At 36.3% G+C, this 18,644-nt stretch overlaps 1 protein-coding gene across 5 annotated transcripts in view; it reads right to left on the bottom strand.

Annotated features, from left to right (window-relative positions):
• Window positions 1-18,644, bottom strand: part of SLC9A7 (solute carrier family 9 member A7) — a 182,325-nt gene that overhangs the window by 5,889 nt on the left and 157,792 nt on the right. For all 5 annotated transcript variants that reach the window (XM_074300287.1, XM_074300289.1, XM_074300285.1 and 2 more), the window contains 2 exons: window positions 10,532-10,614; window positions 3,943-4,048 (listed from right to left, as the gene is read on the bottom strand). In XM_074300287.1, coding sequence (XP_074156388.1) covers window positions 3,943-4,048; window positions 10,532-10,614 — 189 coding nt within the window. The remainder of the gene's footprint in view (window positions 1-3,942; window positions 4,049-10,531; window positions 10,615-18,644) is intronic.

Here is an 18,644-nt window from a genome sequence, read left to right as displayed (position 1 = left end):
TGAAGCTGAATCACAGTCCCTACTCAGATCATAGAAATCACAGTGTCTAATTTGGCTGGTTGAGGTTGCCTATGCAACATTTTTTAAACTGCTTAAACATATGGAAATTCAAAACAATGTGACTTGTATTCATTGTTAACTATACCATTAATAAGATATATAGTTACAAAACTAGCCTTTTAATCCACAAGGTCACATACTTCTATTATAGCAGGTGATCAGCATATTAACTGAGCTGATCAGAACAGGGAATGACATTTAGAAACCCACTAGAGAGGCTTTTAAACTTATCTGGAGACATCACTGTGCAACCAGCATCATACTGTACTTTAAAATGGGGTACTGAGAGGCATATATCAGGATTGGGTTGAAGTAAAAATGTCTAATGGGGAAGGCACAGTAAAATCTTAGCAAAATGAAATGTGGATGAAAATATTTAGAGCTAGAATGGGCCATAAAATCCATCTAGTCCAACTCTCTTATGTAACAGATGAAGAAACTGAAGTTCAAAGCAATGTAGCTTTTGAAATTAAATAAGGTCTTGAATTTAAGTCCTCTCACTACAGATCCGTTTGGCTTTGCATTGCCCCTCCAGTCTTAGTCATCATCTAGGCAGGGCTAATGGCCCTACAAAGAAATATTAAATACAGTCACTTCTCTTTGGAAAGCCTCAGAATTCTTTCAAAGCTTAACTCAGATATCTCCTCCTCCAAGAAGCAACCATAATTCCTTTTATTGTTAGCATCCTCTCCTAACTTAATTTTCCTTTTAGAAAGAAGTTCTTAAACTTTTTCCACTTATGAACCCCTTTTCACCAGAGAAATTTTTATGTGACCCTAGTTACATAATATAGGTATATAAATCAAACATTTACTGATAATAAACATTTCATGATCCTTCATTTAGTTATATGACCCCCATATGGGGTTGTGATCCATGGTTTAAGAAATTTGGTTTAGGGAACTTACTCTTTTCTAATGAACAATTAGTTAATATGAATTTATGCTAATGACTTTTCCCTAAAGTACCCAAGACAACTCTGCATAAACTCTAGTGTCTTACTATTAACTCTCAGATGAAATACAAACCCCTTGCTGGCATTTAATGCCCTTCACAATCTGATCCCACCTACCCTTTTGGTTATCCCTTCCACATTGTGAAGGTTTAAGGTGAGATGCCCCTCTGACTTGGAAAATCCATGTAAAATTCTTATGTCTCTACTTTTGTACCAGAGATAAAATCTGAATTATTATGGTATTAGAAGATAAAATACATTGATATTATGCAATACTATACATATATTTTATGTATTTCTGAGTTTCTAAAATGTTTCTTTGTTTTCTGCTGACTTTTTTGTGTCATCTGTGGCTTCTGCAAAACTGCCCCCAAATTCCAGCTGCTAAGGCTGCACACCTAGTTCACTTATGTTTCTCAAAATCACTGGCTTCCTTCAAAATTTAGTTCAAATAACCCTTCCTATAAGAAGGTTTTTATTAATCTCTTCAGTTACCAATATCCTTTCCCTCACCAATTACCTTGTATTTAGTTTATATACTTTATATATTTATTTTGTGTGTGTGTGTATATATATCTATGTATATAATACATATATACATTGCCATATCTATATCTAGTATACACTACATATGTTTGATATATAGTTTACATGTTTACCTTATATATATACCTATAAATATGTACACATATACATACACAAACATATCTTTTATTCACAGCACTTAGCAGAGTCTTTGTGATGAGTTACTGACTTTCAGTCACGTTTGACTCTTTGTAACCCCATTTGGGGTTTTCTTGAAAAAGAGACTGAAGTGGTTTGCCACTTCCTTCTCCAGATCATTTGACAAGATGAAGAACTAGAGCAAACAGACAGCATTAAGAACTTTGCCTAGGAAGTGTCTGAAGCCTGATTTGAACTCATGAAGATGAGTCTTCCTGATTTCAATCCCAGTGTATCACTTGGGATGTAGTAAGCACTTAAATGCCTGCTTATTGATTAAATGATCACATTATTACTTTCTAGAAATACATTTGCATTTTAATGTAGGCCTTCAGGGAAAAATATCTTAGCCCAAAGGAGTAATAGATGCAAGAGGAGGATTTTTTGTTGTTGTTTGTTTGTATTTTTGTTTTTTTGAGGGGGGGGAGGATTTTTTTTCTAGGGGGGAGAGAGGAGAGAACAACAAAGGCAAGTCTTATAATATTACTGAAATAATACTATATACAAGATTACATATTGCTCCTAGACATGGTGTAACTCTATATTTGATAAACATATAGCAGAACTCTGAATACAATATGGTGCAATGGAAAGAGTACTAGACCAGTAGTTAAGAGCAACGAGGTCCTGCATGGCTAGATGAGGTTGGCAGAGAAAGATGAAGCATTGCCATGAGGCAATCAGGAAAGGGAACTGATGGAGATAACCTTAGCCCCACCTTGCTGTGTCCAGCCAAGAAATCTAAGTTATGTCAAAACTCCTCTCTCCACAGGCCCATCCTCTGTGGGAATCATGGGCAGAAGCACCTTGCTGTATCCTGTCAGAAATCTCAGCCATGTCCCTGAGGTTAAATTTTTCTTATACATCTGTCCATGGCCCATGTCATCTTAGTTGAACCCCTTTGTGTTGGTCTACCATGACATTCTGCCTTTGTGCTATCTTTCCCTGCACCCCTCTCCCATACCATGTGGGTGTCTTTCCTCTCAAACCTTACTATGCCTATGTTGTATTTTTATAGCTAACTAACTCTTTTAGGGTGCTGCCAGCTAAGTACATACTCAAACTTCATGGGATGTTTCCTTACTCCTGACTAATTATGAGTTCCACTAAGGATCTTGTCTTTTCCATCATTAATTTATTTTATTTATTTTTATTTTTTGGTTATTTTTTGATTATACATATACATTAACTTTTTAAATATATCTATATATTTTGCTGAGGCAATTGGGAGTTAAGTGACTTGCCCAGGGTCACACAGCTAGGAAGTGTTAAGTGTCTTGAGACCACATTTGAACTCAGGTCCTCCTGACTTCTGGGCTGGTGCTCTATCCACTGCACCACCTAGCTGCACTAAATTTACACTTCTTTATGAATCATGTTGGGAGAGAAAAATCAGAACAAAAGGGAAAAACCACAAGAGAGGAAAAAAAAAAGTGAACATAGTCATAATTAGTTATTAAAACCCCTTTCCCTTGCTACGTGCTTTCCCAACTTTTTCTGCAACCTCTTCCCCAAAATAAGCCTACCTTTTGCCAGATTGGTCACTGTGAATTCTTCATATGACCGAACCCCAATATTTCTTGTTTGGTACCTACAACCACATCATTTGCTTCTCCAACTATAGCAAGAGGATTTGGGCAATTCCTTTAATCTCCTTGGGTCATAATTTCCTTATCTGTAAAATGAGGGAGCTGGACTGGATGGTCTAACAAAATTATAGCTATGATGTTATGGAAAGCACATTACAACTGTATTGTTGTTCAGTCTTTAATGTTGAGTTCATCACTTCATGACCCCTTTTGAGGTTTTCTAGGAAAAAGGTGCTAAGAGTGGTTTGCCACTTCCTTCTCTAGTTCATTTTATAGAAGAGCAAACTGAGGCAAACAGGACTAAGAATTTGCCCAAGATCACACAGCTAAGAAGTGTCTGGGCTGAATTTGTACTTAGGAAGGATAAGTTTTATAATTAGAATCTATTTTGAAGCAGAGAAGAGGAAGGAGGTTGAGGAAAATGATAATGTGGGGTAGAAATTGTCTTGACCCATGCTTTAGGAGTCTTGTGAGAAAAATGCAACCTTACAAAGGCCTTCAAAACATTTTAGCACAATTAACACAAACTATTTATAGACACAAACATGACAGTTTCCGCTCTCCTCTCCCCCTTATGTAGAGGACAGATGTCTAACCCCAATGTGCCGTACTTACTTCATATACTTGTGGACTGGTCAGGCATCGAGCCAGGAGGCCACACCAGGCTGGGAGGGTTGTAGTTAATGGTGGTCCACTATGAGTGAGAATAGGCTTCAAGTAACTTTTTAAAAAGGCACAATCAAGGAAAAAAAAAAAGACACTGAGGAAAACACATACATACATAAAACAAAACCTACAAAAGATTGTTTTATCTAGCATCCTATTAACTCCAAACCTTTATTACTAACTACTTACCCACTTCACTAGTATTATAATTGATATTCATTACAATGACTTTTAAATACTTCCTAAATCAATGAAAGATTAATTTCAGAAGAGTTAAAAATATCTTTTAGATTCTTAGTTTAGTGACCAAAAACCATTTCTATAATACAGAATATAAGAGGCTTCTATATGAAAATATGATTCTCCATTTCATAACTGCATTTAAAAAAAATTTATATGTAATTTTCAAAACTGCCTTGCTTGTTTGCTTCCTTATTTTCAAGAGAGTTAAGGTATAAATTGTCTTATGCTACATCAGAATTTTTTGAAAATCAGCATTCTAAGGCAGTTAGTAGCAGATAGAGCACCAGCCCTGAAGTCAGGAGTACTAGAGTTCAAATTTGACCTCAGACACTTAACACTTCCTAGCTGTGTGACACCTAGGCAAGTTACTTAACCCCAATTGCCTCAGCAAAAAAAAAAAAAAAAAAAAGAAAAGAAAGGAAAATCAGCATTCTACCTCTAGCACTCATGGGAACCTTCAGATAACCAGGACATCTGAAATGCCAAAGCATTCCTTCCCCCAGCTGTGATGTGTTAGAATTCACTTTTACAAATAATAATAGTAGCTTTTTATTTTTCAAAATACATGTAAAGATAGTTTTCAACATTCACTCATCCAAAACCTAGTGTTCCAAATTTTTCTCTCTTCCCCTTTCCCCCCCCTCCTAGACAGTGAGTAATTCAATATAGGTTCAACACATGTAATTCTTCTAAACATATTTCCACATTTGTCATGCTACACAAGAAAAATTAAAAGGGGAAAAAATAAACATGAGAAAGGGAAAAAAAAAGAAGCAAACAAACAATAACAACAACAAAGGGTGAAAATATTATGCTTTGGTCCACATTCAGTCTCCATAGTTCTCTCTCTGGCTATGGATGGCCCTTTTTCCATCACAGGTCTACTGGAATTGGACTGAATCACTTTATTGTTGAAAAGAGCCAAATCCATCAGAGTTAATCATTACATAATCTTTTTGTTGCTGTGTACAATCTTCTCTTGGTTCTGCTCACTTCCTTGAGCATCAGTTCATTTAAGTCTTTTCAGAGCTTTCTGAAATCATCCTCCTGATCCTTTCTAATAGAACAACAATATTCCAAAACATTCATATACCAGAACTTATTCATCCATTCTCCAACTGATGGGCATCTACTCAGTTTCTAATTCCTTGCCACTACAAAATTGGCTACTGCAACCATATTTTTGCATATGTACATCCCCTTAGGGACTTTCCTAAGATCACACAGCTAGTAAACACTTGAGGTTAAATTTGAACTTATATCCTCCTCTTGATTCCAGGCCTAGTGCTCTATCCACTGTGCTATCAATCAACAGATATCAGAGGAAGGTCTACATCTGGCTATTTAAAAATGCTCAACCACTTTTAAGGAACAAGATCAGAATTGGAATATATTAACTTGAATTGAGTGTGTGGAAACCACAAGGCATTCATCCCATCTCTAGGAACAATGGATATGATTTTGATACAAGTGCTGAGTTTATTTTTGGATTCTATAATGAAAAAAGATGAAGAATTAGAATTAGATAAACTCACGGTCAATGATTCAAGAAGAAAGAAACAGAAGCTGGGGGTAAAAGGGTAATGCAAAGATAAAAAGTGAAACAGTTTTTGGTTACATGAAGATTATTTTTGTGAAGATGGACATCTATTTTCATTTGAAACAGGAAAACAGAAAAATGGATTTGAAATGTTCAATCTGATATTTGGATTAGATGATGAAGAACTAGTTTTGAATAGTTTGCTAAGGGGGCTTTTAGGGCATAGCTGATAATTTTAAGAATCAATAGGGAAGAAATGAATGATACTATTAGCAATTCTGCCTTTATATAGTTGAGAAGTTAGTCATAAAATTCTCGTTCATAGAATAGCTGACTTAAGACCTAAAAGGAGCCTTATCTATCTTCTCAAGAGGCCACTGGCTTAGTTTACTGGCTCAGGCAGGCCATGAATAAAGCCATTCAAAAGATAAGCTTATCTAGTTCGTAGTTGTAAAGCATCCCTAGGAATAAAGACCCTGTAAGCTCCCCATTTCAGGCTTGAGAAGCTACACTCCTACATACAAGTAAAGGATGCTTCTTAATGTCTACCTAAACTTTCTTTTTACAATCAAAATCCATTCCTTCTTGTTTTACATTCTGGAGAAAAAGGGGGAGGATTGGGGAGAGGGAGGGAGGGCAGTATAGCCAAGGTCAGCCTTGCAGTCAGGAAGCTTACAGTTCAAATTTTTCCTCTGATGTATATTGGCTATGCAACGCTGAGAAAAATAACTTATATTCAAACAACTCTAAAATCATAGGTTACAGGCAAGCTGCTGATATCGATTCAGTGAAGTGGGTTTCCATACAGGGTATTCCCTATATATGTCCAGACAAACAAAACAAAACAAAAAGGAAAAAACTGAACACTTTTTGGATACCAAGTGACTTCTTGGTTGTTCTTATTAAAATCTTTCCTATTTCTTAAGATCTCTTATGATCACCCCCAGTCTTTTCTTCTTTGAACTATGAAGCACTCCCCCTCACATCTTTAAGTTTTCCCGAAGAATTTTCTTTGCACACGTGCATGCATACACATGCACATACATGTTATATGCATGTATATGTGTATATATATCTATACTATTTCCTCCTTCTGAACTCTTCAGTGTCATCTTTTTAAATGCAGTGACTAGACATGCATCTTATTTACCATGCTGAGCAACTTAACTAAAAAAAAATTCTCTGTCTGAGGCAATCTGTCAATACAAGACACCACTGAGAAATGAAGAGAACGCAAAGTCTGGCTTGTTTTAATTTGCAGCTAAGAAAACAATATTAAAATGGAATATACTCCTGAATTTGCTCCAGAAATGTAATGATTGCCAAACACAGTTAGAGCAGGAACTCTTCCCTAAATGGACAAATTGTCTCAATTCCACTTCCATCTGTCACTTCCTAATTATGGAATCATTTCACTGTCTCTTGTTACATATTAGCTCATATAAGAGGAGAAGCAATCACTATCTTTGGGCTAACTTGCAAAATGACCTATTTTTAATAAATATTCTACCAAAAAAAGGAGGTAGGGAATTTTTCTCTGACTTAATGTAACCTTTTGATCTCAGGTTTCAAGTCCAATCATATTCTAAAAGGGCAATGGAATCCTAAAATTCAGGTTAGAAATTCTTTAAATTTCCATCCAGTGTTAAGGAGGACAGAAAACACTGGTTCTGGATATGAGTGAGATCTTAGTTTTAAATGCAGCTTGTCATTTGCTCTGTGATCCTGAACAAGTCAATTAACCTCAATGGGCCTCAGTTTCACCATAATGAAGCTAAAGTAGATAGCCTCTGAGCTCCCTTCCAGCCCCAAATCTATGTGCTCAATAAAACTAAGATTCTAAGTGAAAAATATGAGGTATGAGCAGAAAAAGTCTGAACTTTTTTTACCCTTAGCACTTTCAAAAGAGCAATTATAGAATGCTTTCTAATTATACACCTAGGGTCGATCACCTAACCAAAGGGGGAGCCAGAATTCACTTCCACTGCTGGGCAAATTCTTCTTTCATTCCCTCTTTTGTTCTCATTTTCTAGCATTTTTATAAGCAAGTAAACTAGGTTGACCCTTTAATGGAGGAAGGGGAAGGGGAGGAAGTATGTGTCCTTAAAAGAGAGGCTTAACCTGGAAAAAGAGAAGTTATGTAAGATGATGACTTCTGGGGGAGATGTTTTATGAACTGTTTCAATAATGTCCAACTCTTTGTGAGCCTCTTTGGGGTTTTCTTGGCAAAGATAGTGGAATGGTTTGCCATTTCATTCTCTAGCCCATTTTACAGAAGAGGAAACTAAGGAAAACAGGGTTAAGTGACTTGCCCAAAGTCACTTAAATGACTTGCACAGGGATCAGATAACTTGGGAAGCTACTAGTAAAATGTATTGTAATTGGATTTTAAGACCAGGCAAAGTTTACTGAATTTTAAGCCTTCAGTATGAATTGATGGCCTAATTTAGGCTAGGCTTATAATATTCTGAGAAAGGACCTCAAATTTAAAAATTTTTGACAGAAAAAAATGTTTTTCTTTACTCCTGGCAAGTTAGTACTACTTTATAGCTCTATATAGTAACAGTTTGGGCTTTTCTCTTAGGAATTCTACAAAATAAACTCATTAGGAGCAAACAAAGGTCTCAGAATGTTGAGTCATCAGTTGGAGTTGCTCCAAGATCATCCGTTTTAAGGAAAATACTAAGAAGTCAATTATGTCATTCCTTGACTTCTTTTTGAGGGTCTTTTAATTGATATCTTATTTTCAATCCAAGGTAGGTTCCCCTCCCTAATAATCCTTCCCAAAAGGCTGAGTAATTATTTAAGGGTGTTATAGAGAGTAGACACAGATTAAACTAGGTAGACTCTGAAGTTTTTGAGGATCCATTCCTTAAGCTTTATAAATTTTATTTACTTCTACTGAGCAAAGAAGTTAAAAAAAAAAAAAAAACTTAAAACTGACATTTACGATTAGAATATTTAAATTTTAAAAGGGAAAAAATTAAAATCCTATATTTGACCTCAAAAATCAAATACTCTAGTCCAGGACAGGGGACATAGGACTGAGATGTTATAAATTAAATGAGAAAGAAGACCTGGGGGTTTAGCTAGACTGCAAGCTCAAGTTGAGTCAACAGTGTGCCAAGGTAGCTAAAAAGTTCATGTGATTTTAGACTGCATTAACAGAAGGACACTGTCTAGAATGAGACCTACCCAAGTCAAATCATTTCAGGGCACCTCCTTTTAGGAAAGATTTTGATCAGGTACAGAGCATCTAAAGGGAAGTGATCAGGTCAGGGCATGTCATTTTAGGAAAGTTATCAGTGAAGTATAGAGTACCTAGAGGAAGGTGATCAGGATAATAAAGAGAACTGAAATCATACTATAGGAGAACTGGTAGAAAAAAATGGAGATAGAAAAAAAAATCTTGGAGTACATGGTAGGGATGGGGTGGGAAACACAAAAGCTATGTTCAAATATCTAAAGAGCATTTATGTGAAAAAGCCAGTATTGTTCAATTAGGAAACGATTGAACAAGTTGTGTTATACGATTGTTAATGAAATATTATTGTATTATAAGAGAGAATGAGCAGGGCTGATTTCAGAAAAACTTCTATGAAGTGAAATAAGTAGAACCAGAACATTATACACAGTAACAGGAATACTGTATGATGAACAACTGTGAATAACTTAGTTTTTTTAGCAATACAATTCCAAAGGACTTATAATGAAAAATTCTATCCATAACCAGAGAAAGAACTGATGAAAGCTGAATGTAGATAAAAGTATCCTATTTTTAACTTTCTGTATTTTTTCATGATTTTTTCCTCCTTTGCATTTTTGTCTTCGTTCACAAGACCAATATAATAACATGTTTTGCATGATTATATAATATATAATATTGGTTTGATTTGATATAATATTGATTTGGTATAATATACCAAATCACTGCTTTGGGGGAGGGGGAATAAGGAAAAGAGAGAGAAAATTTAGAGTTCAAATTAAAAAAAAAAATGAATGTTCAAAATTATCATTACATGTAACCTGTATTTAGAAAGAAGAGAAAAGAAAAAAGAAAGCAAGAACTAGATTTATAGTTGTCCTAAATGGTTCTAGCAGGTAGAACGAGTAGTAATGGATAGAAGTTGGAAAAAAAAGTAGGTTTTTGTTTGATGTAGCTGGGCAGCTGGGTGGCACAGTGGACAGAGCACTGGGTTTGAAATCAGAAAGATTCATCTTCCTGAGTTCAAATTCAGCCTCAGACACTACTAGCTGGATAAACCTGTTATCATAGAATTGTTTCTCATCTGTAAAATGAGCTAAAGAAGGAAACAGTGAACTACTCCAGTATTTGTACCAAGATAATTCCAAATGAGGTCACAAAAAGTTGGATACAACTAAAAAAATGACCAAAAAAATCAGCCAATATTTGAATCTGGGAAGTAGCAGGTTCTTCCCACCAGAAATCTTCAAGCAAAGCCTAAGTGACTCCATTATGATGGGAATGTTATACAATTATTTATGTTCAGATGGGAACAGGTTAAGTTAGACAAATTCTGACAGCCCTGCCAACTCAAATTTCATTTTTTAGAGTCTATCCTTAACATGCTTATTCATGACTGAGCAAGCATAAACTTTGTCTAGGAACGGCACTGACTTCATCTGCAAAGGACATATCTCTAGAGGCATTCATCAGTAGCCATTAGCCCCAGGAGTAAGAAACATCTGAGCATCAACTTCTTAAGCACAGAGGGATGATGTTTAAAAGGATACTTGTGGTCAAAGCTGTACCACAGCCTGAATATCCAGGCACTTTCCTGCTTTGTCCGGTTTCCTCTTGCAGCATCTGGACCATCCTAGAAACAAGAAAGAAAAGAGAATGCTTAAGCTAGTTGCAAAGCAGAATGGGGGAAATGGAAAGAGGAAAAATTCTCTTATTCTTTTGTTTAGGGCTAAAAAGTGTGTATTCTTTAGCCCCAAAGTTTTAAGGATCCTGAATAGGCTTTACTGTATCAGAAAGGGCAAAATATTTGGACAAATTCAAAAGAATATAAACCTAAAAAAAAATTATATGTTCTGAGCCCCACTACATGTAGTTTTGTATCCTCCAATGTGTCTTTTTCTTTTGAATTTTCAAATGTAACTTTCCCCTAGAAAGTGCTTGAGGTCAGCTTCTACTAGGCAGAGCACAGGACAGGTAAAATCTTGGAAGGAGGCTGCTACAAAGAAGCATTCTGTGGAACAAAAGTATTTTCATGCGCCCAGCAGATGGCCTATTCAAACAATTCTTTATTGATCCAGTTACACAAATTCCATTCACTGGATGATTAGGGACAACAAGGGACTCTCTTTGTCCAGAGCCTGCCCTACTAGTAGCTTTCATGTACTGCAATGGGGAATTTGTTTTTCTGCTCAGCCACATTAGATTCATACATGGGAGATAAGGGCAGGGTGGAACAAGCTGAGCTCCTTACTATTTTGTCATGCTATCAACTCCATTCATTTTCCCCTACCTTCTCTCTAATATCTCAGTTACAAAAATAAAGCTACTCTAATGCTTCCAAAATGATCACCCAAACTTGACATTTATAAAGACCTAAAGACTCTCCCCTTTCCCCCCTGCACCATGCAAGTGCAAAAAGCCTAAACACAGAATCAGAATACTTGACCTTGAGAATATAATATGTGGTAACTGGAACCACAGAGACTTAGAGGGGAGAGGCCCATTTATGGCTGCCCTACCACAAACTTTATAGATGGGATGATGCCTTGTACATGAGGCATAAGGGCATCTATGTGATGGGACAGAGTGCCTGATATAGAGTCAGGAAGACCTGAATTCAAATCCAGCTTCAGATATTAGCTGGGTGACCCTGGATAAGTCATTTAACCCTGTTTGCCTCATTTTTCTCATCTGTAAAATGAGCTGGAAATGGCAAGCCACTCCAGTATCTCTGCCAAGGAAACCCCAAATGGGTCATGAAGTCATGACATGACTAATACATAAAAACAAACACATAAATGAACAAATCAATGAATAAATAAAGACAGATAAGTACAACTATCATCACTACTACAAGGACAGGCAGCTTTGGATAACAAATAAGAAACAGTAATATGGTAAAAAATGCTGCTGTACTATGCTAGTAGTATAAATTTCCATGGGAGAAAGAGGTCACACTCAGCAGTTGTGCTACAGACCTGATTAGAAAGAACAATATAGTAATCTATTCATGTTTGCTGAGGGGATAAATGGATATGTGGAAGGTCTAGAGTTCCTAAGAGCTGCAAAAGCATTCTGATTTAGAAGAAGGCGGCAGCTATTTTTAAGGGCTGAATCACCATGGATCGGGGGTATGTTTTTCTCATAGAACTGGCTGAGAGTCAGCATGGCAGAGCAGATAGAGATCTAGCCCAGAGTGAGTTGAGATCAGGAGCACAAGGCCAACCTCTGACACATTCTGGCTCTGATCTGGGCAAATTATTTAATCTCTTAAAGGTCCCACAAGGCCCTTCAACCTCTTAGAGTTACACAGACTCTAAGATATGTATGGATCTGCATATGGATCGACACTATTAACAATGAAATTAACAACACTGATGATGATAATGATAATAGCTAACATTTATATGTGCTAGGCACTGTGCTAAATTTATAATTATCATCTCATTTAATCTTCAAAACAATTCTTTGAGTTTTAATAAAATTATTATTATCCTTATTTTATTGTTGAGGAAATTTAGGCAAAAAGAAGTTAAATGAATGCCCAAGACCACACAGCTAGTAAGTGCCTGAGCATGGATTTGAACTTGGGTCTTCCTAACTCTAAACCTTGTATTCTGTCCACTGCACCACCTACTTACCATACAAGTCTTGTCCTACTTACATCTTCATGGAACTGGTTTTCAGTCAGTAAAGACTACAGTCAACTTAAGGCATTTCTCTAAATGAGACAATGTCAACCCTGAGAGAACCCAGGGGACCAGTTTTTAACATGTTTATGAAAACAAATGGAACAAAAAGTGCCCAGCAAAATCTTTTTTGCCTTTGCAGATAACATTAAGCTCAGAAAGTTCAATTCCAAGCCAGTGGGGGTGAAATGTAGAAAAATCTCAAAAAGCTATATGAGTGAGCTGGAAAAACCTGGAAGAACCTGGAAGAACTTCAAATTGGGCAAGAAGATTATCTATTCTGGGGAAAAATTATCCTTTAGAGTGACTGGCCCTCTGCTTTTGGCTCTAGGGCTCGGTTTAGACCATTCTCTAAAGATGATGACACAACATACTGCTGTAGCCAAAAATACTGGGCATTGTGGAGAAGGGTATTAAGAACAAACAAAACTCATTCTCTGACAATTATGTAAAAGCATGGAACATCTGCAGTAGAATACCAATTGTAATTCTGCTCTTTTCATCTGAAGAAAATCTCCGGTATCATAGTGTCTAAAATTAACACTCCATCTTTTCTGGATTTATCTTGTATGTATCAATTTATGGATCTACTCTTTCTTCTATTAGAAGATAAACTTCTTGAGGTCAGAGATTCTTGTTGTTGTTGTTTTGTTTTGTTTTTTTATCCCCAATCCATAGCACAGTGCCTGGCACAAAGTAAGAACTTAATAAATTCTCATTCATTAAAAAAGGTCAGAAAAGTTCAATTAAATAGGGGAAGTTTCTATATGAGGAAAGATTAAAAAAAAAAAAAACACATCAAAAACTAAAAACCTAGGACTCCTTAGCATGTGAGGAGTACATAAGCCTTTCAAGGAGACCTTTACTAACTCTGCTGGTATCTCTTCAAGTGCTCTCCTGAAATTCTCTTTCATTTGCTCTGTATATATGTTATACATGTCCAGTTAATTACCAATTGTTTTTCCATAAGGATATGATTTCCTTGAAGGTAGGGATTAAGTTTGCTCCTTTTTTGGTATCTTTTAGCCTTAGCACATTGCCTGGCATACAATCAGTACTTAGTATATAATCATTGATAATGAATATCATTGATATATTTGTTCACTGGTTCCCTCAGTATTAAAACTAGGACAAGCCCTTGAAGATTAAAAGTAAATTGAGAATAATTTTTTAAAAGCTACTTGTACACAAGACTACTAAATGTATTATAGCTTACTATGTACCAGGCACAAGATAATTTAGTCTTAAGTCATGAACAGATAAAGTTAAAGAAAAATGAAGATGCTTTGGATGCTGGGTTAATAACTTTAGGAATATTTTGTGGTGATATTCTATCTAATTCCTAGATATTGATGGAGGTCAACTATACTTGTATCACAAACCATCTTTTTTGGGGGATGGGGTAGGATTGCTAACAGAGATAGAGCACTAGAATGGAAAGACATGGATATGACTCAGAAAAGTAGTTGTTTAGGACAGGTAGGTGGCACAGTGGATAGAGTATGAGACTTAGCTTCAAGAAGACATCTTCCTGAGTTCAAATCTGACACTTTCTAGCTGTATGAAGCTGAGCAAGTCACTTAGTTGTTTGCCTCAGTTTCGTTTTCTATAAAAATGAAGGAAAAGGAAATGGCAAAGTACTTTATTATCTTTGCCAAGAAAACTCCAAATGAGGTCACAAAGAATTGGTCACAATTGAAACGACCAAACAACAAATGAGAATGAAAAAGTTGAGGAATTATGTCCTTCCTTCTCATTCAGTTCAAAGCACTTCTATTCTCTGATAACAAAGAAGCTTGGTGCCCATTGTTGCATCTTGTTCTCTTCCGGGCTGTGATTTGAAGCAATTTTTAACAAAATTCCATGCCATGACAATGATTTGTCAATTTGCTAATTTAGGGATCTAATTCACAATAATTTCATTAAAGAACATCCAGTAAGATAAATATAATCAATATTTTGTTTATTACTATCAGGGAAGAAAGGTAGTGGTTCTCTAAAACAAAAGATTTTAACTTGGGGTCCCAGGATAGTTTAGGGGAGGGGTACTATAAACTTGGATAAGAAAAAAATGACATCTTAATTTTTATGAATCTCTAACTACAATTTAGCATTTCTGAATTTTTAAAAATTTTCTTTTGAGAAGTGGTCCACAGGCTTAAACAGACTGCTAAAGGAGTCCAATCCAAAAAGGTTGGGCAATGATTATTCACCATTCCTCTTCATAGGATGCTCATCAACCAATCAACCAACCAACAATTTACATTTAGTAAAGTCCTAATTTACAGGCACTGCATTTGGTACTTAGGATGCAAGAAATAAAATAAATACTTTGGGATAGAAATTTGTTTTATCCTATGCACAGTCAGATGTGTGTGTGTATATATGAATAATTGTTTTGTATTTCTTTGATATCTTTTGTTTCAGAATATAATCTTCATTTCCAAATATATCTGTCCCTTCTATCTTTTCAGTGAGTTATTCTTTGTTTAAAAAAAAAGGTTGGATGGGGAGGCAGGAGAGAAAGTAATTCAGCAAAACTAACCAATACTGATGAATACTTTAGGCCACCCCAAATAAGATGCTTGTTGTTCTACCCCCGTTTTTCTAATCTAGTCTGTTAGCTAAAACCAGGGGCCTTCATCCCAATTATTTGATATGGTTCCAAATAAGCTTGTATCACTTATTTGTCTCTAATGGAATACCATTACTCATGTACTACCTTGTGAAAAAATGCTAAAAAGATTCATATTTCTGCATTTTACACAAGTGGATTTAAATAGAACTCTACTTAGAAGCTATTGTACCATCAATTCAAGGAAAATTACAAGTTCTGTGAGAGCTAGTCTGTGGCAGAAGGCACAGGAAGAAAAGAATACAGCAGGATAAGGGCTAAGAAAAAAACAAAACAAAACAAAGATCAACTATTGCCACTCTGAAGAAGAGTGGCAGTAATTGCTATGGGCCAGGATGCAAAGTTGGTGTAGAAAAAAGAAAAAAGGTATAACAGTTAGTCCCATTGGCTGTCCAGGTAAAAGGGATTTTCACTGGCTGTTTCCCATGTCTGGGATGTGTTTTCTCTTCAGCTCTGCCTTCTGATTTCTCTAGTTTTCTACAAGTCCCAGATAAGATTCTACTCTCTACAATTTCCCTTAATTCAAGTACCTTCCTTGTTAATTATTACCTGTTTATCTATATAGCTTGATTGTACGTTATTCTTTGCATGCTGTCTCCCTCATGAGATTTCAAGCTCCTGAAAGGCTTAAAGGACTGCCTTTTGCCTCTGTATCACCAGGGCATAGTACAATGCTTGGCACACAATAGGTCCTTAACAAATGATTACTGACAGGTTTAGGACATTGGAGATATGATTCTTTCATGAAGATAAGAAGGAAAACCCAAATTAAATTAACTGTCAGTTAAGGCTAACAGTGAAGAAGGAAAAATATCAGAGAAAGCAGCTCTATATTGAGGGTCAGAACAAGCCGACAGATACCTTCTTTACTTTGAAGGTCAACCTCACTATGAAAGTACAAATTTTCTGACGGATTCTTTCACTAAGCACATACACATGACCCGACTGTGGGAATCTGGTTTTTTCTCCTCCAGGGTATGTTGGCATCCTGCCTCAAGTCAAAAGCTTTCTTGGGGCTAGTCCTAATATGATCCACTTAGATAAGTTTCAAAGTCTAGCCATATAACTGCTAAAATAAGCTGCTACATCAATGAATAAAACTGAAAGGAACTTGGGGAAGGAAATGAATGATGTGTCAGGAGTTGCAGCCAGCATAAATCTCAGACGTGTTAAGTATTAAAAATCTACTCCTTACTGGGACAGAGACAACACTTCCATGATAGAGGCAGCTGGGCTCCAGCTGATCTTTGTTTTGATTGCATAGAGTCCAGTTCAAGGAAACAAAGCAAATGAGATTTTTTTTTAAAAAAATGAGTCAGAGCTGCTAGGGAGGTGAGGCTCAAATCTTGCCTACATTATTTTTGTGCTTCTCTTGTGGGCAGTCAAATATTCCAGCCAACAGTTCATTTTCTCCTCCCAAATGAGCTAATATTTTTCTCTGGTAGTGACCCTGTTTATAACCTTCAGTTTCTTAAACTTGAGAGGAAAATCCTGTAAGCAGCAAACGATAAATGCTTTCCTCTACAAGTATAATTAAAAAAACAAAACAAAACAGGAAGAACATATTCAGATGCTACATGGCAAAGGGAATTGGCCCTTTTCTATTCAGGCGGAAGGCAGATATTTTGACTTTTCCTGCTCTCTGCAAGGGCCATGGCCATTGATCCTATTATTTTAATGATATGTTCAAAGACACAGCACTCAGGGATCCTTTCAAGTCAGGGGAATCAGTTTGTTCCCATGCTTTAATCATACCTGGAATCAATGTTTTCCTGCTACTTAAGAAAAACTAGAACACTGAGAATGAATTGTAAATCTCTTCCTAAGAGAGGTTGAGAAGGAGTGAGATTCAAAGACAACTTCTCTCTTTTCCCCTATACAACTTGCTCCAGAAGAGCCATGGCCATGTTAGGTGGGTGCCAGCCTTGGGGCTTTGCTAAAAGACCTTTGTTTGTTATCTATGGTCCAAGGAATGCCTTCCTTCATAATAGCCACAAATGAAACTCAGAAGAATTTTCACAATGCAAAAAATTAATTACTGTTAGGGCTGCTAAGTCTGATTGTGTCTGACCTCAAAAAATTCCAACATTGGTAGGAAATTGAAGGTGGAAGTGGGAGAATGATATTCTGAACTATAGGAAACTGATGACAAATAAGTTAGTTGATTAGCCTACCATAGCAATGGGGAAATTTAAAAGTAAAGTTTTGTACACAGGGGGGCCTCAATATATATATGCTGAACAGAATGCAAGTTGTAGGAAGCTCCTACTACAGGTGCAACTGCAATGCTTCCTGCACACAGCTTAAATCAGCACTGACCTCAAATTTCATCTAATGAAAAAACTTTCTGGAGCTTCTGGTGGAGAAATAAAATGGGCTTTATTCACTTTAATATTAAAAGTTATTCTTTTATATGAAGAACTGAGAATCCACTGCCTCTCAAATATCTCCAGTTTTAAGACTTGTGACACCCTACCAGTTATACTTATTAAAAGCCTACTGGATAGACTGTGCAGTGAATTCAGCCATATGAACCCCAAAAGAATAAATTTCCCTCCAGAAAATGGCAAAGGGACTGCACTGTTCTCTTAGGGCTTTTTAGATTAGTGTTCAAAGCCTCTGGCTTTTCAGTTGACTCTTAACTGGTATTCTCAGAAAAAAACTTTCCCAAGTGGAAACCTTTAAAAGGAACTTTAGCTTTCTATTTTGCAAAACTTTGTGGCTATTTTCCATATGCAAGATGAAATTCCTTTCAAGAAAATTAATAGGTCAGCATTTATTAAGTGTCCACTATTGCTAGACAGGTGCTAAGTATTGGGGCTACAAAGAAAGCCAAAAGAAACTTCCTTGAAAGGAATTCTTATTTGTAAGATTCCCCCTGGAAGACAACGTAAAGTCTTCTATTCCCCTCAATTAAATAATCTTCCAGGTGCAGGCCTTTTCTCTCCCTTTCTAAAGCTATAAATCAGGGCAGCTTTTCAAAAGAATCTTTGAAAACAAGTGTTCTCAAATCAATTCTTCTGGGACACAAGTGGCCAATTTCAGCATAATCTCCAAATGCAGGGCAAAGTTTGGGAGGGGGTATGATTCACACAGACTCCAAATTACTGCTGAAGCTTCACTTGAAAAGGTTTCCCTTTATGTTCAAATGCTCCACATATTAGCTTTATGGTCCTAGGCAGGGGGCCTGCAGCTGACTTACAAGTCGCACATAACCTTCTCTGTTAGTGAATCAGTGTGCACCATCACCATCTCAATGTGAATGAAACCCACCCAATTCAACTTGGAAAAGACAATAGTAGAGATTTAAAAAGAAAAAAAAATCCAGGCACTATATTC

Source organism: Sminthopsis crassicaudata, chromosome 3 (assembly GCF_048593235.1).
Source record: "Sminthopsis crassicaudata isolate SCR6 chromosome 3, ASM4859323v1, whole genome shotgun sequence".
Taxonomy (NCBI): domain Eukaryota; kingdom Metazoa; phylum Chordata; class Mammalia; order Dasyuromorphia; family Dasyuridae; genus Sminthopsis; species Sminthopsis crassicaudata.
This window is presented reverse-complemented; position numbering and strand designations above follow the sequence as displayed.